This window comes from Varroa jacobsoni, unplaced genomic scaffold (genome assembly GCF_002532875.2).
Source record: "Varroa jacobsoni isolate VJ856 unplaced genomic scaffold, vjacob_1.0 contig00411, whole genome shotgun sequence".
Lineage (NCBI taxonomy): Eukaryota > Metazoa > Arthropoda > Arachnida > Mesostigmata > Varroidae > Varroa > Varroa jacobsoni.
In genome coordinates, this window is record NW_019214460.1 from 43,198 (window position 1) to 67,974 (window position 24,777).

General features: G+C 42.3%; 2 protein-coding genes across 3 annotated transcripts in view; one reads left to right on the plus strand and one right to left on the minus strand.

The window, feature by feature from the left end:
- The window catches only part of Tmem131 (Transmembrane protein 131), a 45,329-nt gene extending 42,374 nt beyond the window's left edge, over positions 1-2,955 (minus strand). Inside the window, exon 1 of the mRNA XM_022851765.2 lies at positions 492-2,955. Coding sequence (XP_022707500.1) covers positions 492-1,356 — 865 coding nt within the window. The 5' untranslated portion in view covers positions 1,357-2,955. The remainder of the gene's footprint in view (positions 1-491) is intronic.
- A 182-nt stretch (positions 2,956-3,137) lies between these two features.
- Positions 3,138-24,777, plus strand: part of LOC111271164 (protein O-mannosyl-transferase Tmtc4) — a 45,249-nt gene continuing 23,609 nt past the window's right edge. Inside the window, exon 1 of one of the 2 annotated variants that reach the window (XM_022851770.1) lies at positions 3,138-3,584. The gene's annotated coding sequence lies outside the window, so the exon portion shown is untranslated. Of the gene's footprint in view, positions 3,585-16,602; positions 17,524-24,777 lie in introns of those variants that run through there. The other variant, XM_022851769.2, reaches the window with a different exon arrangement.

A 24,777-nucleotide genomic window follows, 5' to 3' on the forward strand; every position in this document is an offset into this window, starting at 1 on the left:
AATCGATAGTTTGCACTATTACTAGTTTTCATGCTGAAAAATTCGAAAGAATCTCAATAGCGTTCAGATTAAAGGAGCTCAAGAATTCATCGAAATAGCTCAAAGATCAATTTTTATACGCCTAGTTTGTTAATATAATGGCCGCTTTAGAAACAAAAATGTCAATTGTTATTTTTTCGAGCCTTTGCACTTCTAGAACGTTTGACTTGCTATCGACCTAAAACTGAAATCTTTATATGTAGCTTATATACCGTATAATACATGATTTCTATTAAAAAGTTAAAGAAGAATATTTTGAAAACGACTAGTAAGTTGTGTAGGACCGAATTGAAGCCGTAATCACGATGAATCGTGATTACATTATGTAAACATAACTATCAGCAATGACACTTCTAGCACGTGTAAACGATTCCTTTAAAATCTCTTTCTATTTAGATAGATTGTTGACAACGACGCATGCATGGATATATATATACTCACACAGTACTTACCAATATCTAGAGACTTCTCCGGAAAAATTAGTCCTTCGGGCGCCGGCTTATCCATCATTAACGACGCAGGTAAATATCGTAATGGCAAATACAAGGACACTTCGCCTTGCTTTGAGCGTACTCGCAGATAGGAAACTTCGTAGCGGCGTTCAGCAGCAATCGACACCCGCGCCACAGGCCGTGTCGATCGAGCCGGTATCGTCCAACTTGTGCCTTCGGGAACGTCCACTGAAAACGTCGGATTGGTAGCGTACACTTCTGACAGGCGAATCGGCCTCGCCAATGGGTTGTGCAAGTATAGCCACGGTTCGAACGGCACACCGGGCGGCAACCGATAAAAGTCTAAACCTGACGGTCGGAATGGGTTGGCCAAACCGACCCCGCGCAATATCACTTCCTGATCATTTGGGAGCAGCAATCGCGCCGTGAGGTTGCCTGCAGCCAGTGGCATGAATGTGAGTTCGGCGTGTGTCGCGTTCAGCACGCTGCAATGAAAATGGCCGGAACTGCTAGCTGAAGACGTGACGTGACAACGTGGTATTCGAACCAAGCGCGCCGACAGCGTATAAAGCCATTTCTCTCCAAACCATAACTCGCCTTTACTGCTACCACCGCCGCTGTCGATTGAGTACGATAAGCCTCCCTCCCTGCTATTATCATTATAATTTTCACTGCCACTATCTAACAGATTCCAGCGATCCCCTCCGCGGGTGGGGGACCTCGTCGCGGTGACTGTTGATACAGTAGCTGCTACAATTCTAGCCGAACTTGTGAAGTCTGTATCTTTGCCTGATGATATATGTGACAACGAACCTCCAACAACAACCTGAACTAGTAACATGTACTTGAATAAGGCGAGAATCATCGCGGCAGCTTCGGAACAGGCCAGAGACAAAGGTCTATATATCAGCCTTTATCCTGTTGTTTTGGATATTATTATTTTCTTACAATTCGTGGTGTTTGTCTGCTAATTAGAAGCAGCATAAAAACTGTGATGAGGCAGAAAGAGCGTGATGAAGGCTTCTTGTGTAATTGTATGTCGAGCTTTTCTTTACTCCAGGGTTAGCTCGGTTTCCCGCTATATCTTTTAAGCGATAGCACTGACTCCTACCTCGCAATATTACTTCTGCTGGGAATTGTATTGACTTCGAGGAAGACTCGACGTTTTTTAAATTATAGTGATGTTGCCTGCAAGTAGTTAATGGTGACGGTGTAAGTTTCACTTTCCTTGGTCGTGTTAATAGTATGCTTCGTACGGCTTCTTCTTCGTCGATCGAAGCAAAGCTCTTCTCCATGGCCTACCGACTCCACCTTGGCACCGCACCCCCGGCGATCGAGAGCGAACACAACACGAGAACGACTACACACGTTCAACTCATTTTGACTACATCTACACCAGTGGAGTAGCGCCTTTTTGCCAATGCCACCGCCCTTTAAGCCTGCACCAACCAGCCAGAACTACACTAGAACACTGCAGTTTCCTATTTCTCTCGACTTATCTCGTCGCGCTATGTGCTAAAGGGGTACACTCGACGTTGCCTGCTTCAGCCTTTCGACGAAAGAACAGCGCGAGCAGCTTCCTCCGGCGAAGCAACGTGTTCACGTTCGAGACCACAATAGCGCGATCACAGGGACCCTTCTTCGCTGTCAGCCGACTAGCTTTCCATAACAGTACGCTAGCAGCTGTAGCAGTAGTAACTTTTGTTGTCGTTGTAGGAAATAGACTGGCCGGCACGCCGACGAACGAACGACGACAAACGCACTAATTTGACACGCAGACACCAGGCATTAACCAGCACTGGTACTAAAGTTAACGCCACCACCACTCTGCTGCTGGTTTTTTTCAGATAGGTACTACAGCTGTTGTTGTTGTTGCTGGTCAACTGTCAGGACGAGGTGGTCATGTGCAGTGTTGGGCTTTGACACCGCAGCGTCCACGTTATTACGTGGCAAACGACGACAACACGGGCCACTGGGGCACAACACGTAGATGAACTGTGGACAACAAAGACTTCTACTATTAACGGAGGACTTTAATAGAAAGAAGCGATCTCTGCCAATCTATTGCACGTGTATGTGCACCTTGGTATATTTCATGGTAGATGATTCTCGCCATTTATATCTGTGGGCATATTTTACCATCACTGAACGCATGTTAGGCCAAAATCGGCAAGGACCTCACCACACACCATTATTGGTTGGCAAAACACGCTGCGTGATTGCCACACATTCAATCATCACTACTAAGAGGCTTGCGGAGAAATAGTCATAGAGAGCAGTGGATAGGAGCAAGTAAAAGTTAGTAGCAAAGAGACTCGTCTGGATAGAATGGAACCGGTTCCACACAGGCTGGTGGATACTACAGATACTGAAGCAGCACAGTATGCATATAATGCACACCAAAAATAAAGCCTATGTGGTAACAGTAATGAAATTAGAGCTTGCATCAAATGGTGCTGAAACAAAGAGCTGTTTGCTTCTTGGATCTGTTGTCATAACGTGTTCTATATGGACATGGCGGGTGTGAACCAATGATTGATTCGTGGACCGCTCAACAGCTAGACACATTCAAGATACTGACTGCCATAAATGGCATAAGGCAAAAAAGACGATCTTCAGTAGCTAACAATATTTATTCCTTTTTTTTTTTCCAGCCCGCTTCTAACTAACCTGTCTTATCCTCTATCTTAGCCACTGTCAAGTATTCCTGGATTTGTTGCGCTGATCTCGCGTCTTTTTTATCTAGTCTGTGTCGTTATCTTGCGGCTGTTTCCGTTGCCCAGATCGTTGCCAGTCTCTGCTGCGATTGCCACTTGCAAGCAACCGAAGTTCGACTATGTTCGTGTTGCTCCTCTTATCGGCTGAACACTGCACTAACTTCTTTGCAGCCCTCTTTTTCTGTTTGACATACACGCGCAAAATAGAGGACGTGTCACGGGCGGGCAGCAACAGTTACACGAGTACTTCAATACCGCACTATATGACTTGGAACGTTTCGCGAGCTGTAAGACCACTCTCGTCTGTGTTATTACATACAAGGATCAGGTAGAAAATAAGCACGCTTGTCAGCGGCTGCAGTTGAACTACTCACAGGTAGGTAGGTAGGTAGGTAGGTAGGTAGGTAGGTAGGTAGGTAGGCAGGCAGGCAGACACGCACCAGCGTTACGGCTGCAGCTGTCGCAATCGAAGGGGTAATATTGACCCTTCCTCTAATGGACGTAACGTTCGTTAGTAGCGAACGACACACCAATAGCCCCTATGACGTTGCTGCTGTTGGACGATTTTGGTGGAAATCTATTCATTCAACCAACGCGGTTGTCGCATGCTAGCTAAACTCTTCCAGCTTCCATCGTTGCTGCTATCGCTGATACACTCTGTACATTGCTAGAGCACTATGGTCGTGATACCAGCACTGAAAGCAACGAGATGCCAGCCTGTTCCAGCTTCTGTAACGCTATAGCTTGTTCCGGCCCGAGTGCTTTGTTTGAAGGGACAGTTCTTGCCGAAGTGGGCCAAGACACTACAGCGACTGTGACGGCAAAACTGGGTACAACACCGCTACGTGCAACGGCGGCGTTAATCGTAACATTTTTAGCTGTTCACAAGTCGTACTTATTTCAACGACGGACTGAAGTCTGTAACAGTATCGTATATGTGATTGCTATTGTCTAAGTACCAATAGATACTGTTTGTCCTTCGACGTCTGTGTACTTCCCATGCAATTCGTATTGAATTAAAACGTTCAACTTGCAGCCGTAGCTGATTACCGCCGCAGCCACATCAAATAGGCCCACTGCTATGGCAAAACAAGCAAGAAGAAAAGACGGGAGCTGGCAGCTGGGTCTTATCGTGGACGTTGCAGACGTGCTGATGTTACCGTTGCCAACAACTAGATTATGGTCATCAGCTCCAGTTACGGTCGTAGCAGCAGCACTAGATTCAGCGCTTCGTCACAACTACGACACTGTCGTACCGACCCAGCACGCAGGTTCCACCCAGACCACCACCGATGTACTCAGACGTAGCAACGCACGTTCAGTCATCACAAAACCGTGGAGAATTCTACCGTGAAGAGCAGCAGCAGCAGCAGCGACAGCAACAACAACAACAACAACAACAACCACAATAACAACAACAACAACGAATATAACCAGCCCACACATACACAAATCCTCTCTAGGCTCGTACTCTCTGCGTTTGGATACCTGCTACCCGCTTGAATCGCTCTGCACGGTCCTGAATGACTGTAGCAATCGCAACGCTAATCAGATTAGCTAATAATGCTACAATATTATACTGAGTGAGCACTTGAAGTAGCGGATGTTGAATAGCAGCTTGCATCGCTCCACATACACAACAACAGTGGCTTGTTCACTTACGCTGCTGCTGCCACCACCATTGCAGCTGCTAATGTTGTTTAACCACGGTGGAATCAGTAGCGGTGCTGAGGAGTCTACCCCTACTACTACTACTGCTGCTGCAGCGGGCGCTGCTCCACTCCGCGGCTGCTACTCGCCGTCGCTCACCCGCTGGCCAATTCACTCACTGCTGGTGCTGCTGCAGCGGCCACAGCAGTTGATCCTGCAGCAGTTTCTGCTGCTGCTGCTGCTGCTGCGGCGGCGGCGGCGGCGGCCGTTGCTGCTGTAGTCGTATTGCCCTCTCTCCCTCACGTGTGTATGTAGCCGTTTGTCCCCTTTCTGTCCGCTGTGCTTCCTCTTCTTCACTATAACTGGCACTTCTACTATCGCTGCAGGTGTTTCTGCTCCGTGCATTTGCTGCATATAGCGCGATCGTGCTGTTGTCGTTCACAAACCAACAAAAGAACGGACATTAGTGGATTAGTAGCAATGAAGACAACAATCAGCGCTTGCCACGGCCGGCGGACCACTGTCAACTGCTGACTGTCGTCACTAGCGCGGGAGTTGGTCCCTGTACGTAGACACAGACGACGGCGGCGGCGGCTGACTAACTTCGAATCACTCGTAGAAGCAGACGAAAACGGCACGAGGGGCAGATGGACACGGGCCGAGAGCGATCGAGACGGTAACAAACGTTATTGCCGAAACAACTCTCGAATAACGGCAGTCCGTAGACAAAGAGTGCAAAAACGAAACTAACGAGGAAGTTAATGACCGATTCGAGTAGAAGCAACCTTGCATGCGAAACACATTGGAGACTTACACGCATCCCGAACAATTGCGGCAACATGCTAGTCGATGCTAGAATAAACCATTTTATTTCCCAGACAGGCGAAAAATCGTCTCCGTCAGATGAACACAGCAATGCTGCCCTTTCGCATTCGTATACACTAGAGTAACAGCAGAGAGAGGGAGAGAGAGCGAGAGCGAAACATTGTAGCCGCCTGCTGGTAGACGCGCACGTTTTGCGACGTGGAAGTATATACAGACGTGGGTTGTAGCGTGTACGGTTGTACAAAACAAAATCGAAAGTCAACTGCGGGTAGTTCGATAAAGTTGCCGCTGCCACCCGGCACCGCTAAATCCCAGACAGGGGCAATCCCAGACATTGGACAAAAACAAGTCAACCAATGAAACAATTTCAGGCATTGCGCAGGTGAGGGAAGGCAGCGAAGAGAGAAGCACTCAGCGCCCTGCGCGGACCAACCAGCTGTCCATCTGTATTGCTGTGTTCTGGATTGGCACAAATGGGATACATGCAAATAGGGCCGTTGGCGGGCAAACAGCGGCAGACAGCGGACGATGCGCGGGCTATGGATGACGTGAGAGCGGCGAGTCATGCTCGATCTGTGGGCCGGGCGGCAATAGGCCGAGCCGACTGAATGAGCGCGCGGATCTGGCGACCGCTGTAGAATATTGCTAATTCCACAGCACGGGAAAACGGTTGTATAATGCCATGGCTGGGAGATATAAGGCTGCGCCGATCCGCCAGAGCGCGCGTCGAGTAGTTTAAATTTTTTGGCGGGACGTTTTTGGATCAGAGAGCCTGTAAACATTGTTGGACGATATAGTCATGATAAGTACGGTGGACGAGAGCTTTGCTTATAAATTACTTACTTATGTGGCATTATGTTTATTAAAGTACTTACAGGTACCTACAGATTTGTCCAACAATTTCTGTTTGCTTTAGTACACAGCTTGTATAAATGTGCTTACGTGCGAATTCAGTAAATATTTTTGCCAAGATTCAAAGGAAATGTTTCAACCTCTTACATTCGCTACTACCGTTGAGCGTTGCTTCAGATAAATGGTAATGCATTCGATAAGTGACTGAGCAACGAGAAAGATCGAAATGCACGAATGAATAGCAGAGAGAGATGCAGTACTTTAAGGCAGTAAGGATATATTAAAATACGCGTTTTATTTCTCAATGAATAAGTTTCTTAACGCTTTGGCTAGGTAACCAAATAATAAAAATGCGATAATAGAACGTTAAGTACCATACGCGGTATAAAAAAGGCACGTGCGAATATGCCCTGTCGTTGGGTAAAACCACCAAGGCGCAAAGTTTTATTTCCTAATAAAGACGTAATATGATATTTGTGCTCTGACGATTCAACGTCATTTCACCCTTTAAATTGAAGTATGTGGCCTTAGGGCTTTTGTCAAAAATAAAGTTAGTTCGCACCTTGAAGCATACAGTCATGAATACTTACCCGTAATCTCTAGGTTGGTACTGAGAGAATTTATTTCAGGAAGCAGACTTGCCTTGGAGATGCGTCGGACCAACTGCTGATGGTTTGCATTAACTAGCTATCTGGTTAGCTTGACTTTATTGCATGTGCTCGATACTCGATACAAATCGAATTCAGAAAAAAGTTATTACTAGATGTTAAATACACTGGGTTCCTTGTATGCATGTGATACAGTTGATGAATTGTAGTTACGAGAAAGCTCACAGTACATTTGAGCGAAACTATGAAAACAACGGTAGCACCTATTTCTAATGCATAGTAACGAGGGTGCTTAAGTATCAGGACGATCACTAACAAGGAACAAACGTGGCCTGACCACGAACGTGATGATTGTCATTATAATGAGCCTCGCATTATATTGTAAATGCTAGAAATTATTAAATTAATTTTCTTTCTTTAGAGAAACTACTGAGTTGTCATCTTCGTCATGTTGTTGGTTGATTGTCTCTATCACGATAACTTCGCTAACGATGCTTTGCGCTCCTTTGCCGAAAGACCTTTAGCGACTTTTGTACAAGAGTTTTTCAATATGTTGTAGGTTAGCTTCTCGGGTCAGACTTCTGAAACCCGAATTGAAACACTCAACAACAAATTTGTTGTGCGGAGTTTCGTTTCCTTCGCCTTCACTTCCCCCCATAGACCTATCTGATCTTCAACTACCATTTTCATTCATGCTGTATTTAAATCAGCAATACAAGATTAAGCATCTCGAGTGCGCGTTGCTAAATAGGACAATTAAGAATCCACGACTGTTAGCTTCTGGAGCTTAGCGTTCTAACAGTTTCTATTGGGGAAAACGTGCAGCATGTTGATTAAGGCGTTTCATAACCTTAAGAAACATTTCATAATAAGACTAGCCGAGCCGCTTCACTTAAAGTAAGTCTTTTTTTTTGTTATGGGTGATAGTACATTGTCTTCAAGCGAATTACTCCAAGGGGATTTGTGAAACGAACGCCATAAAAAAGCTTAGGGCGAGTATATGTATTGCTGATCGCTGTTATTAGTGTTACTGAATTAGGTCACTTCGTGGCCTTTTTTCTGAACGATGGATCAACTCTCTTTATTTCCAAGTCGACTTGTTTTTGATCGAGGACGTAAGGTGTGATCTCGCTTCGAGGAGTTTATTAAAACCGTGCTTATCAGCTATTTTCATGTTATTTTTAATCACGTGCAACTTAAAGATAGTCAATTCGTCCAGATATAGAAACCTCTAGTGTTATAGTGGTAATTAGGAATTTTGTATTTGCAGAACTTTTGCCGGTCGGCAGGTATACTGGCACAATTCCTTAATGCGTTGCGTCGATTCATGTTATATGACTTGGTACGTTCGTATAAAAAAAAGCTTCTATTGTTATGGCCCCTCTAGGTATACAAGGACGAACGATTTGAATGCAAACCCTGTAAGTCTTATTTATTATTAAGCTTGCACTAAGTCCGAAGTCTCGTGAACTATTGTTGAAGCCCGTTTATTTGTTTTTCATGCAGTCCTTATAAGCTCGCTGTTTTCTATTACGGTAATCCTCTAGCGCCGGTCTTAGACTTGTCCAGCGATTAGATAAGCTACAATCATCCTTGTGATTCACAAAACAAATTAACTGCAAATAGAATAGTAAGACAAACACATACGTTCTATACATTGACAACTACTAGATGTGTAAGCATGGTTCTTACAGTTGTGGCGCCTTTTTAAAAGCACCTTCTTCGCGGTCCTATTAGATTTCCAATGTCGGAGATAATAATACACACATATTTCTCAGAAGTGTGACTGATAGGTGGCGCTCACTATCGGCATATATGCGAACTAGGCTAGCTAGAGATAAGAAAAGATGGCAAACATAACGTAACAGCTTCAAACAGGATTGTACACACATAAATATTGATAGTACTATGCCTTGCAAGCAAGAATAACCTAGCTGGAAGACCATACATCATTGTCGAGAATAACATGATATAAAGTAAAAAATAACCTGAAATATGCTTTAGTGTTTATTTGAACGGAATACTTCAGTTGCAGTTGTGATATGTCTAGAGCGTTTGCCTTTGTTTCTTACGCAGTCTATTGCTACGGAGGACTGTCGACAATTGTTAACAAAAAATTTTTGTTTTTTTGTGTTTATTATTACTTTTATTTGCACAATATCAAAAGGAACCTGAGAGAATAATGTCATTTCATAAATTCATTATCTAAAGCCTCTATGAGCGAGTTATCTCGTTTATCGTCACGCTACCAACCATTGTTTTTTTTTGTTCGTAATCTAGAATTTATAAGCAGTGACCACTTTCTACAACAGCCTTGCTGTCGGACTCCCACCTCACGACATCCGTAAGCGTGGGCATTGTGTTTTCAGTTGACGCGATAAACAGAAATGTAATTGCTATACAACTTATGACACACCATTTGAACTCGGTAGAGAAGACTGGCACGTATACGACCGGCGCCCGTGCCTTAACAGCTACTAGTCCTGTAACTGTACTAATCGATGCAGGTCTGTATCGCGGCTGCGTGTACAGAGTAGAGGGCCGATCGCCTTCAGTGGACCAGTTGAACTTTGGCGACGCTGTCTGTGACGTATTAGTCACGAAAGTTTTCGCGTTGCCCTAAGATTGATGATCCACCCCCGAACTGTGCCTTAGTTGTCATCTGGCACCCAATCAGCTATCTATAATCATGAGTGAAGGGCCAATGATCTCCGCAGTGTTTGGCTAGATAGATGCGACATGGGCATATATAAATTTCACTTGGAATCGACATTGAGATAATGGCGAAAAAGATTTTTGCGTTAGATGACGAACGCAAGGATGACACTTATTGTTTGCAAGCCAAATGTGATCCCTTAAGCGAGCTAAAACTTGGCCAACGTTGAAAATCGCGCCGTGAACGGCTCCAATGGTTGTCCTGCTGACGGCGTAACAGATCATATCTTTCGTGGATCTTTCATTTGTCTTTTTTCCGGTGTACGTATGATATTAAACACTTGGCAGATTTTTGCTTGCTCCGAGGAACTAGCAGCGTTAGCGGCAGTCAGCTTTGAAGTATTTTGGCATGCAGATGCATTTGTATATACGAATTAACGTGTCACGCTAGAAGCCATCACTCGAAACAACGGAAACAAAAATTATTACATTTCCGTCATCGTTTAGCTGAACTGATAATCCACCTAATAACTTGGCCAAAAATCCAATAATATTTTGGTAGCGTAATAACCTTGTATACTGAAGAGAAACCTCTAATTTGGGCAAAAAATAGAGTATGATAATCATTTAAAACGTAACTTGAAGATATGAAGGCGTCTCGTACATTTGAGGTGTGGGAATTAGTGTTTCGTTCATACCATTATGTATTAGCTTCAATTTAATTAATAAGTTAGGCTAACGTAAAACGTTCAAAGCACATGAAACCCACGATGAAGATACAAGTACTTGGCAAGAAACAGACGGATAAATGATACAACGAAACTGTGGTATATTCTTAATATATACAGTCCGCCACTCGGTGATAGCTACGTACGATAGTGGTAAACTACAAATAAATTTATGTTTAAGGAGAAAGTAAAACCTTCGTGTAATTCCAGAATTTAGCCTACTGTCAACAATAGAGGCAGTTGAAAGTAATCTTTTGTTGTCTTTTGTATAAAGCTGTGTTCCACGGTTGGTACAACAGTTACTTTTTTATCCATATTTTAAAAATCTCAGTTCCTGAGACTATAAGCTATCCTCTGCGATACAACACCTCGCATAGAGTCACCCGAAATCGGAACTCCTTCCATATTAATTGTATAGTACGAGTTTTAGAATATTAGTTTTTGGTAACAGACCCTGGCCGCGAGTGTCTGATGTACCGTATAGCTCTCGATATGATAATACGTAGTACTGTAGAGTGTGTTTGAAGAGAAATATTAGTTAACTTTGTGTCTAAAGTAAAGACGGTGTACCGTCTTCGTTGATTGATGTTCAGCATCGACGTCATGCGTGGTTTGTCTAGTAGCAGCTGGAACCGTCTTAGATGCTAGCGAAATTTATGGGCTCATCATTTGATTCGGATTTTCATTGAGTTGGCTCGACTAGATTTGGCCGCATGACTGACCAGGCCACCATTGAATGACTGCACGCTTCGACACTGGGCACACATGCCTAAACTGCCTTTGAAGCAAAAGCAATTAAAACACTTAGCTACCTGCGACTCCGAAAGATACGACGTATCACCAATAAAATAGATTTCAATATGAAAATTCGGACCCAACACTCAAAACTCCGGCGGATCGAGGATGCTAGTGCCCGCGTTACCTTGATGGTCAGCACAACTGTAGTGGGGATATTTTGTCTACTACATTTTTGGCTGATGTCTCCACTGAAACGCAATTTAAAAATACACGTCTACAACAAAACACATTATTTTTATGAGAAATACAAGTAAAGCCTTTATCAATATCAAGCCTCTTCGAGTAGAAGACTTCGAGGAGTAGCTTAGCCACCGGTCGAAGTTCTAGGTCGCCTTATAAAAAAAAAAAAGAAACTGAAAAATCCCCACTGACTCATCACGTTATTCTGGTTGTTGGTACTATATCTCATTACTATAAAATGAACGACACTTATATAAAAAAAAAAAATACTGTTTCTATTTTAATCACTTTTGATTACCTTTCTACCACGTTGTTATAGAAATTTACTATTTAGTGTGTCATCGAACTACGGGTTGCAAAAGGCTACCACCTTTAACCTTTGCTGCTTACGCAAGCGTTAACGTACTTCCGAAATATCCAATTGCCTATCATTTTAGGAAGGCTTTTCGTCCCGAACAAGTCTGACCAGTTATTCTCAGGTCGGGCTCTTCACTATTTCTGGGTGTTGCCTTAGCTCATTGAATATGTACGACAAGTTAGATTCATCAATGTGACCCAATGCGAGGTTTCTCCCTTACAACAGAGCCTTACAGCTGGGTCGGTCATATTATTCCACTTCAGCCATCCCTGGCGAGGTATGTCCGTCATTTACCTGAATGAAGGAAACAATATTTCTGTAAACAGCACCGTACGCTTATGCACGAGCTCATAAAGACCTTCGTCGTTACCCACTCATGTGATTATGCTAGTGTTTTACCCACACACGGCCATAATAAACCAAGGGTAAATGATGTTCCTTGTGACGACAAATCGGAAGAAAAATAGAGGCTTCTCACAGTTCAATAGCGGGTTCTCACAAGCACAACAACATCGCTCTCAACAAACAACACAATACTTTCTTAGTCTACATACAGGTTGTATACAATATTTTCTTTCTTTACTACGCACTCAGAGGAGATAGATGGCGCAAGCAGGGTTAGGCAGTGCAAACTGAAAAGTCAAAAAATAGCTGAAGACATTAAAAGCTAACGACAATAACAACAAGTTGGTGGATTACTGAGTTAATTAGATATCCAAAAAAATCACCTCTTCATAAACACAGATTCAAACTAGCAATGATTAGTTCCGGCGTAATGTCAACAAACAAGAACATCGAGTTCCAACTCTACGTTCCTCGCAATACTAGACGCTTCAAGCTTGACATATTCGCAGCACAGATCCCCTTAGAATAGCCCTCGCCAGCAAGCTTTGCTCGAATCAGGCCATTTGTCACCCATATGTTATCGTTGCCATAGCCATATTGAGCCTGTGACATGTTGTGAATAACTAGCCACCGTAGGCGGTGATGCAGTGCCCTGCTTTACATAGCGGCTTCGAAGCCAATAGCTACGTTATTCTGCCTTATTATTATTACGGTCCTGGGCCGCAGACAGGTGAATCAATAAGGCACAAATGAAAGCTAGAGATAACTGCTTCTTTGTCGACCCGGCCAACATTGCTAATGGCCAGCTCTATAGAGAGTGCCCATTTGCTTTGACTTAATACACCGCCACAACGTTTACAAACAAGATAGTACATTTATGGCCGCTAATTTACTGCGCTGCGTATTGGTGTCGTTGGACCGCTTTCGTGTCGTATTTCCACCTATGCGTTCGGCGGACGCTTGGCAGGGCCTTTAAAAAAACATCGAAATAGTACCTAAATTATTAAAGAACTATTCATTTCAAATATTAAATCGCTTACATTTTTTTTTTCTCTAATATTGACTTGAAAATCTCTCTTAATAAAGAACTCGAAGGCTCCCCGACAATGAAACTTTCAAGAACACCTTAACATAAATTTTTTCGTATATAGAAGGTCTTCAACAACGTCTGTCAAAAGCGAGTACGAGTATCGAGAACGCAGCGGGCAAAACTTCCCAGAAAGGGTTAGGTGTTCCTTTAATGATTTAATGCTATACCTCGTAAAACCTGCGTCGTGCAGAGCGGTTGATTTATATTTTAACAATGTCTACCACGAAGTTTCGTGTTGTGCAAGTTAGTCTTCACTAGGTCGCAGGATTATTACCTCACTGATGTTTGGGAGACTCTGCCCCGGGGCATTATTGACTGTTCTACGAGGTCTCAAACCTCTAGGAAAAAACAGGTCAGTCAATTGCAACAAACAAAGAGTTATGCTTATGCTTTTCTGCCCATGTCAATTTATCTTGTACTTGTCTAAACACGTAATGCTTCCATGTGATGCCAAGAGTTAGCCAGAATAAACATTACTTTCGAAAAGTAGGGAAGCTGGCATTCTAATGGCTCTATCCATCTGAGTCCCCAGATATGGGTTCAGTTTTGAACAGTTGGTCTTTAGATAAGAAGCAGCTCACGGAGAAGCGTGCTGTTTTTAACCCCTTCATTTGTTGAATTTAACAATTAGAATACTTTAGCTGTGCCGTTCAGGTACGGTTTATCGGTGAGCAAGTCGAATTTAGAAGTCCGCAAGCGTCGCACACGTCTTTGGGCATCGTACAACGCCTTGAACAGTAGTAAAATGAACGGCTCGAACACTGATTGTCGTAAGTTTGTGTCATAACAATGAGGATCGCGGACCGTAGTAGGCGAAACGTGAACAGTCTGACAGTTACAGACTTCTGTGTGCCTATTTCTTACTTTGGCTCGTTTCAACCATGCGTGCTACTAGAGGCTTTTTTTCTCTTTAGTGACTATTTACTAACGATGTCAACTGTTTAGTCCAAGCGACCTTCTAGGACTGTAACTTGAAACAAGTTCGTTTTAGTCGGAATGGTAATCAAATATAGACCAGTTGCGCTTTTACTTGGCTAATTTAGACAAAAAGTACTTATGCAAAATTGCGCTTACAGAAAAAATATCAGTTCTGAGCATTTTGATTCGACTGACCATCTTTTATAAATAACTAATACAACCAAAAGTGCTAGGCTAGCGTGGTTATCGATCTATACCTTTAGTTGCATTATCTCGAGTGGGGACTATGTCGACGGAAAATCTGTACATATTGAATTGTGTTTTTGCGAGCGCCATCTATCTAGTCTGTAAAGGTACACACTCAGCAGTGGGCACAAAGTGCTCCACCAACCCATGCGCCCCTTGAGAGCAATACGGTAGAAGTAGAGAGAGAGAGAGAGAGAGAGAGAGAAGAAGCTTCCCACACAATCGGCTCGCCTGAGTCCTTTGGTCAGGAGACGCCTCTCGTGTTGAAAATGAATAAGTCGAGAAGATATGGCTAACGGCTTAACTAACAGACTTAAAACATGGTAAAATACATTGAATTATATACGGCGACGGTGTCTGGAACTCAGTCTTGGAATGCGAACTTGGACTAGCCGAAATCACACTTCTTCAGGGACTCCAAAATGATCGCTACAAAGAACGCCGTAACCAAAACTCGAATTACAGATAATACCGAGCCATATCAATAGCGCCTGTACGTCGACCCAGCCCGCTAAGAAACTGCGGAAGCAATGGTAGTGTTGTTTAGTTACTCTTTTGACAATGCTAAAAGGTTTGCCATTACATTCAGGTACCGTACTTAAGTTTATAAGGCTTAAACGTACATCACATTTACACATCAAAGGCAGAACATTACATCCTCTTATTATCACTTCTTATTATATGGTCAAGATCATAATTTTGTTCGGAGCCCGTACATAATTAGAACTTTTTAAATTATTTTAGACTCTAAAAGCTATTGTGGTTAAAGTTAAAACAACAACTATATATAAACTCCGCTAGTTAACTTATTAATTAATCTCCCATCCTTGCTGGGCTCTAACTTAAAATATCTATATATTTTATCTGTTAACATCAAGTCCATAAGTCACAAACTTATCAAATACCGCAATAATTATCCTTGGATGAAAATTAGTATATAATAATAATAATAATAGTCCACGAAAAATCAGCACAACACATAAATTTTATTATTTTTTTTTATTATACTTAGTCAGTAGTCAAACCTTCAGAGAAGTATAACGTCCTGAACTTATTTTGACGCAAACATTGGTGATAAGGACAGGACCTAAATAACTACGTATGTATAAGCGTGGTGACGGAAACAATCTCTGGCGGCTGTAGCGTACTGCTTCTTTAATGTAATTATGTAAGAACTAGAATCCCTGCAAGGGTTAGAAACCGATCTGTTTCCGGCAGTGTGTAATAGAGAATCACTAAGTGTAAACAATCGGCCTAATGTCAAAACGGGTTCATTAAGGTCAGCTTAGGCCGCACCTGCACACTGCTTAATTAAATCTTTATGTTTCGAGTTTTCCGTACGGTGCCGCCATTAGACACAATTCCATCAGACGTGTTGTTGACTGACTCCTAGCATGAGCCCGAAACGAACCGTGTGTCTATGCCCGGGTTTGGACCCACATTACAACGCGTCCCCGAAGACATCAATTAAACTTAATTTTCCAAAACAATTATTGTTCGATTATTGATTGTCGATGGTCTTAGTATTGAGTCCCGAATTCATAGAGCAAAAATTGATATTTGAAAACAGCATATTTATAAAAAAAAAAAAAAACTAAGTCAGAATGATACTTTGTTGTAACTGATTTCACACGTTATCAACTTCTATAAAATTTACCAATGATTTACTGGTAGCTGAAGTCTATCCCACAGTTAGTAACCGGAGATAAATGCCCAAATAATAATAATTATTGCAGGTAGTATTAAAAGGGGTAGTTTCGACCCGTTAGATCTAGCGCACTTTTAATTTGCAGGTAGTGGGGTGGCACCTATCAGTGCGCTGGGACGAAAAATATCAACATTATTGGCATTAATTTCACTATTCGGATTTACACTATGTTTTTGAAGAGTCTTGGTGCTCAATCGACCACGTTCTCTGCACTCTATAGAACGAGCACAATCAACCAGAGATTCACTCGTTGTCTTTTGCACTACTAGCATGTTTGAGGAAGTACTATGAGAAGAAGAATTTGTTGATTTTCCTAACAAAAACATATTTATTATTAGCACATTTTATATACTTAAGTACGATCTTGTTTTTTTACTTAAATTTTTCGTACCAGGTACAAATCAGCAATTCATTCAAGTAAAGCAAAAGCACTTACTTGTGTAACACCTCATTATAACCACATAGCTCAGGCCATTCAAACGAAATCCTAACTGAAAACGAAGGCGGGTGAGGGCTAGGTGAAAACTGGGTAAGAGAAGACCGCCGTCGCTGAAGCCTGCCTTCAGTCAGTCTTCATTTACAAGCGCATCGTAACAGCGAGCCTTCTCTCTCTTTCGTTGTGGGCTTCATTGCGTGCCTTTATCAGTTCGCTCTTCGCTAACTCACAGAAGTCGCCGAAGTGCCGCCGGGGGGCTTCAGCTGGCCGCGCTGAAGAAGTCTGTTGTGGCTTTGCACGCTCGACAGGGGCATCGACGACAATCACTAGTGCATAGTAGTGCAGTCCTTGTAGACTGTAGCAGGACTTTAATGTTAACCTAAGTATGCTAAATGTTTAACCATCTTTATCTTGTACCTAATGTGCGTGCACACAGGAACGATATGAGCCTTTAACCCGTAAATAGAATAGCAAGCCCGAAAATAGTTGAAAAGAACGCGATTCAAGCAAATTGTGTTCCGGGACCAATGTTGTGCACAGGTGACCCCGAAGAAGCCCAGATTTGAATGTTTGACGAAATACGCTACCATTGTGATCTCTGCGAACTCTCATTGTGTTTGGAAAGAAGATAAATGCGCATTGTATGAGGAGTGATCTATTAAGAGCACTTGAATAAGCTTTAGTCTTTGGTCACAAGTTTGAGAAGCCATTATACTGGGCAACCCGACAGGTGCTCACCAAACTTGGACTGCACTGGCTAACGAGAAGTAGCCAAATAGCTATTGACAGTCTGGCCATGACCTGATGAAGTGAGATACAATGGAGCACAAGTTGTTACAGTTAACTTTTGCTCAATGCGAGGTTAATGTACTGACAGCGTCGATCGTGACGTAATTCAGTTCTGCCTTCGATTTCTTTGTAAGTGTCGCATGTTGCTCAGTTTGTGTAAAGCATAAACTTTTAACTTAAGAAGATATTGGCAGCTTCAAGGCTGCACCGGGTGGTAAACGCGATCCTGCAATTAGTACATAATAGATGAAACATATTGATGAAACCCATTGAACTTATTTTGATTCTGAAATTAGTAACTAGCAGTAAACGGCACGACACGCTACGCAGCATTACTGTTGCTTTCAATTTCGCATGCTCGTGTTACGTACAGGATGTTGGCCTGATCCTAAGTAGACATCGAAGAGTTTTGCAGGTAGAAATTTCCACGAAATCATCCCTCAACCTAAATATTCTATAACCCGTAATAGGAAAGATATATTCGCTTTTAAAGGTTTGCTGAGGAAATTATTGGATTTTCTTAATTTCGTTACTTAATCGATTACATACGAGTAGGCAGAAACCAGGTAAGCAACCAGCGTACGCAGCTAGATAGCTATAAACACGAGGACAGAACCAAAACACTCTTGTGTACGTGTGAGATAACGCCTGCAAGGGAAATCAATAGTATTTACCGTTAGCAAGTTTTATTGTTAATTACACAATTTCAAATTCACGCGTTTGTCGTGTGTCCCAAAAAGTTTGCCTTCTTGTTTGCTAAAGGTCGAAAAATCGTTGCCATTTCGCTCGTAGTAGAAAATGAAAATGTAACCATCGAACTGAAACTGCGGTGTTTTAATTTTGTGTCTCTGTGGTATTGCAAATAGGAACACATATTTAAAAAAATTGTTAGTTCTGTTAAAGCTAAGTTCTCTGTCCAGTCGCTTGAAGATTCGACAAAATTTACGCAAGAGAATTGGTCCAGCGACTGGGGCAGATAGTTTTCCCACTGCCTACCACAGACCTATGCGTCCTAGAAGGTTAGTGAATACGTAATGGCTGCTAATGTTCGACCATTCACCCACAAATCAATGCGCCTAATGAAAAATTAATGTTGCTTTCGTTCCTTCTCCTGCTTTGTTTTTTAAACTAATAACAGACGCGCTTCCTTCAAATTCAAGCTTACATGCGTCTATCTATATGTGTTATGCGAGATAAAGACGCGTATGAAACAGCTTTATTTATTGTTTTTTTTTTTGTTTTCTCTTTGACATAACCATAGATATTCTTTGGCCATTCTGTGTACAGTACTAAGTTCGACTTAGAGGGCGACACTCAGACAACGGTGTAGATATGTCCCGTAAGGCGCGCATTAAGGAGTAGACTGATTGGTCTAATTAGATAAACATTGCCAATGAAGTTCGACATCTCGACTTAATGAAACGTCACTGTTAGACACTATTCATTGTGACGTGGGCCTCAATTACGACCCGCATTATTTTTAACAGAGATGTGGGTTTATATGTTCGAATCTGACTAAAAGCCTCACAGGCTAACACCTTAAGTTAGGCTAAAAATTGATTTATGCTGTGATACATTTGGAGAATCCTTGGAATAGTTAACCTGTTGTATATTGAAGAAGATGGATGGATCCTTCCATCCTAGCCGAGCCAAGCGTGCGTTTCTGTTTACCTCTGTGTTGACAAAAAACAAAGAACACTAACAGTGTTCTCTGTTTTTTCCGCATGGCTTGCGAATTCCATAAACAGTTGCATTATGCTTGAGGGTAACGATGGTGTGATGTATCAATTCATAATTCCCATGCCTGTGTATTGCTCGTCGGCTAGGATATACTGCCATCTCGGTCGATAATCGCCTTTGGTGTTGAGTGACTGCGACGTCGCCGCTGGCCATCGGTTAACGTTAAGGTCGGGATCCACGGGGAATTGGGGTCAGAGGTTGCAAATGGCCCTGGTCGTATCAGAACGATGATTTCGAATCGTTGGCTATGTTTTTGACGACAGCTGCTGCGGGACGAACGGGGTTTCTAGACGCTTGTTGGCCGACTGGAAGGAAAGAGAAAGATTTGCTAGACTCGATTTCGGTCTACGCGGACGGCTCATAGCGAGAATCATGCCGCAGGCTAAATTAAGCCACCGAATTAAACAGTTGGCAGCTATAATGGCGAGCGTTGTGGGCAACAAGAGTAATAGGACAACACTAAATAACCCGGTCACAAACAAAATGAACGGCAGAAGCATACGAAGCACCTCATATCCAAAACATGTCTCCCGCTTTCATTCAATCTTATATGACAGGATTACGGCCAAATCCTAGGACCTGCTATTGGTTCAGACGTTTAACAGAGTTGCGTACAACGTGGTCTAGTTCTGGTAATGGATTTATTGATACTTATTGGCATCGATGTGTAAAAGGTAATGATTTGTTTGTTAATAAATTCTCACGCTATTTTTGATACGGCTGCTAAATAGATCTCGCACAAATGGTTTTACTAACGCGCTAGTGTTCTGTAACTTGTACAAATCGACTGCCGTGTAAACATCAGCGAGTTGCCATTATACCACGACCAGAGCTTAGCCATACCATATACATGTATTACATGAATAACATATCACCATTTTTTTAATTTGTTCTAGAAGTGTCACGATGTCATCTATAGTAGGCACAGGTGATACGAGCAGTGTTTAACTAATAGGGCTGCGGAGCACAAAGAATACGGTGTCCTTCTCTGCTGTTACGCGTTTGGGAGAATACCTTCTGCCGTGCCACGTTCGTTTAAGTCATTCAATTCAATTCATTAGTCTCGAAATTTTGGCTCGCGTATATGTCAGTGCGAAGACTTTCGCAATATTGAAAAATGTCTTGTCCAACTTAAAATCGTACGTCTCCGATTGTGACGGTCATGGTAGAACTCCGTTGCACGGGGAAACTGTTTGATGTAATCAGATGAATTCAGCTAAATTAATCGGTGCCCTAGATCATTAATAAGCAGCTTATCGCCCGTGCAGATTATAAAAAAATGACCGCCTACGGCTTATTAATTGCGGAGTCGAACATTGGACACCAACAAGCACCGAAAAAAAGTATTTGGGGAATTGGCATAGTTATTCATAAATAAATCTAGATTGACTGCGAAGTCTGTTTGGGCTCCTTCAAAATATTCAAAGAAAAACACTATAAAAATAAGTTTCAGATATCTTGAGACTCCTTCGCCCAGCTTTTACCGGGCGACGCGAAGGTGGCAGGCACACCTCAAGGTACATTAATCAATGCTCGCTAGACACACGTTTGGCGCAACTACAGATTTCTAAAATCATTAAGTTGCCCCACACGGATAAGGGTAACACAATCAGCGCTGCAGCAGCTCATGGTGAAAGAAGCAGAGCTTTCTTCAAGCGAACATCAAAAAGTTGACATCGTGTTTTAATTTTTACTGATAAAGAATCTGACCTTTGGAAGAGCGGCGCAAAGATTATGCAGAAACTTATGCAGAAAGTTATCGTATGGTAACTCTATGAGCAGTCTGTACAGAAATGTACCACAAGGTGGAAAACATGTTCCATGATATGAAACAAAGACGACCTTTCTCAAGCTTTCTCCCACATTTGGACCACCTTCCGCCATTAGACCCATTTTCGGAAACCGGCCTTCGAATATCCAAAACGTACTTCGAAGGATTAAGGTCATGACTTCCCTAACTTTTGATGTCTCTGGCATGTCTTTTCTAAAAAAGCATTTCAAGGCCAAGACGCCTTTCTATTGGACTGATTGTTGGTGTTTCAACAAAATACGTTGGGCTGATGTGAATGAATTTCAAAATACAACGCAGACCCTTTTTCAAAGGCTTCTCGTTCGTCTGCCTTTCATTCTCCCTGCTAAACTCATTCACAGTCTAAATACAAACGGCGACTATTGCATATTCATTTATCCATAAGCAAAGCCAATTGATAGATTGGTAATTCACAAGTTGAACAAAATAGTCCGAGTGGTCCGTCCGACACCTAGTCTAATTTCGCAGCTCGCCATCCACCGGTCTATTCTCAACGCTTCGGGCTTCGTCCTTTATATTTTCGGCTTCTTTCCTCTTAAAGCCTTCGTGTTTGGCGGCTAGTACAGGGCTAGCTGTTCAGCACGCTCCTCAACCAATAATACAACAGAAGAGCCAAAAGAATTTCTTCTATCGTAAGTTAAATTCAACGTTGTCGCCATTGCTCAGCGGCGACATGCCGGACGAGCGACGTAAGTTACGCGACAATTAACTAGTCTGGTCGTCCAGACGAGCGCTACTAACTTGAGCCGATTAGGATCTTATTCAGCCGTGTCTATTAGACCAGTCGGCTGCAGCTCTGAGATTTCGAAAGAAGAACGGTGCATCATAGATTAAAACTAAACGCCCGTCTATGTATATATATCACAGTAAACGATACCATCGTAGTGGTCGTTCGTCTGGACAAGACATAATAAAACTATTTCACTACCGATGACTGACCATCGAACAAAGCAGCAATAGAAGTTCGGCGAACGAAAATAATGAGGATGACTGATTTGCCAAGGCCAACGTAACAGCATTTGAAGGAACACTTAACAAGGCAGTCGCCAAAGGAGACTGTTCTTCCTAAGATTAGGACGTCTCGATAAGCTTTTCTCGTAAAACGATGTGCTTCGAGATGGCAAGTCGATTAGCGATTTCGTGACTATGGTAGAAAAATTAGCATAATTAATATCGCTTTTCGGCCTGTTTTATTCTTTAAAATGCCCTGTTCGATTCGAATATAAAACCCATGATCTCAAATTGTCAGCATGACCGCCTACGCCATCTTGTTAGACTAATGTGGTTCAAAGGACCCTGTTTTGAAATTTATACTAGTATCCTTTTAATATCGAGACAGTGTGCCGATTTAGTTTTTAAAAATAAACAGGTAGGTAGGTAACCGGCGCTGGGAAACGTCAAGAACTACAGCTGCAATATTTTCCAAAAATGCACGTATACGTCAAAATCAGCCGATGTATCTATACGCCTTTGATTCGTTCGGCCTCGAAATGTTGGGGGTACGAAGCGTCTCTGATATTCGCATCCAGCAACGGTTGTTTTGACATCTATGGCCATTAACTTGTCGCTGACTGAGTATAGCGCCGTTGGTATTTCACGTAAATGAGGGCGCGAGAGATAGAGAGAGAGAGAAATGATGCTCATCTGTGGAATTATTAGGTTAGAAAAAGAAGTAATTTAGTCGCTTCAAAGCCCAAGGCACTTTTCGTCATATAAAATGCTGATTTCATATAAAATCGTTACCAAACATCTGATCGCAGTAAGGTACTTTTATTGCCGATTTGCCTGCTCGATTCAAGCTTAAGCAAATTGCTTTTCTTCTTTGCATTTAAAGCAGCCTAATTTTGGTTCAGGTTGTGTGGGCTGTTTAGATGTAATCGTGTCGGACGTACAACAGGACCTCACCGACCGGACCTTACTGCTAGTGCATGTACGAGCAGTATGTCAGACAGTCTTCCGGTATATCTTCAGATATACGGGCCTATCTCTTGATCCTGCAATTCAGGATCGTGAATGTAATGATATCTAGAGCCTCGGCCGAAAAACAACACGTCTACAAATAATTTTTCTTGCATCTTGTTCTACTTTAATTTTTTTAATTGGTTAGGGCAACCTATTTTACTATTTGAGTTCGTATGCCTTCGGCTCATCGCATATTGCTTATCCTATGTCTAAAAGATTATCGGTAGACGTGTCTACTTCATAATACCACCAGAGGCCCATTATCTTCTCACTAGCCTCGCTATTATTTCTAAACTTCCTGCTGTTGACCTGTCTTCTATCTGTTCTATCGAAAGATCGATACAACACGGTCGTGCGCCTTCCCCTATTTGACCTAAACTAGTTATCGCGTGTAGTGAGGTTTGTTTATAACACAGCTTTGCGCTGCGTTGGGAATCGTAAACATTCAATGTTCCTCTTCCTTCGATAATTTATACCTAGGCATAATTTAACATTGAATAAAATTAGTAATTAATTTCGCGTCTGTGAAGTGCTCGATTGTGTTTCAGGCCTTCCTCGTGTGCGTGTGATCAACGCTAAATATATTGCCCTGTGAGCAGTTAACCACCACAAGCTATAAACATGTTTCTCGAGAGCGAAAAGCAGTTCGTGCCTGATATCATAAAGTCTACTTTCCTTGACCAACTATAGCAACGTAAAACGAGAAGTGCGCCATATTCGTGCAGTGGGCTTCTTCCTGATGACCGAATTTCGATACGAGATATTGATTACAATCGTAAACAATGTTTTCAAAAAAAAAACAGACGAAGAATGACTAAGCCATAAAAGTGTTAGTTCCTGTTTTTTGTTTTTTTTGGGAACCGCACCATTATCGCGTTGAGCCAATATCGACAACGAGTGATATGCCCTGACCGTCCGCGCATCCAGCCGCAACGACCAGTGAAGAGCTCTTAAACGGCTGGCCGTTCCTGAGGAATTTTCTAGAAGTTTACAGAAGTTATCATCTTAACAATCAGAAATGGATCTTTGACAGTGATACGCGACAGTGAGCGTTTGACGAGTGAACTATTTGGGTCGTGTAGTCAGAAATGATACCATATACCCAAACGTGGATCGAAAGATGTCCATTTTACGTATATAAGTGCATAGTATTTAGATATAGTTCAATGATATATGGGAATATCATGTAAGAGTGATACGATAATACCACTCGACGACAGTGTTAAACCAGTAGAATGGGCATCTGTCGCTTCTCAGCGAAGCTCGCGTCATCAGTGTAAAATCGCGTATTATTGAAGATAAGCATAATTAATAGGGGCTCGGTCCGAAACATTTCATTGGGAGCAGTAGGTACAGTGTTGGCTGAACGACATGTAATATTTAAAGGTTTAGCACTAGCTGCAAAAGGCGACCATTGTGAAGCTGAAATGTAGTTTTTGTAAATTATACCAACACCTTAAATCGCAATGGGAGGCAATGGGACTAATTTCGAATTTCGTTACTGAGTAATACATTGAAGGATCTGGTCATTCGCCACAGTCGTCCTGCTACAGTCGCCGCTCGCATCGAACATTCGGTCAGAGGGCGCTACCGTTACGAACCTTATGACTTTAGAGATTCCTGGTCGTAGCCATATTGATTGCGTCGCGAAAGGGGTATCATACATTGTCTGTCGAAATCGTTATAGATACTATCTTTATTTTTGAGGTGATTTCATTAGCTATCCATTGAATTTCCACAATTACAATTTTGGATTGTGCTGTTACGAAGTGCTGGTTTTACGATGAAGGATATGGTGCTTATATATTTTTCGTTCTATCTATCTATCTAGATGTCTAAGTATCTGAATGAGTGAAGAATACAGTCTACAA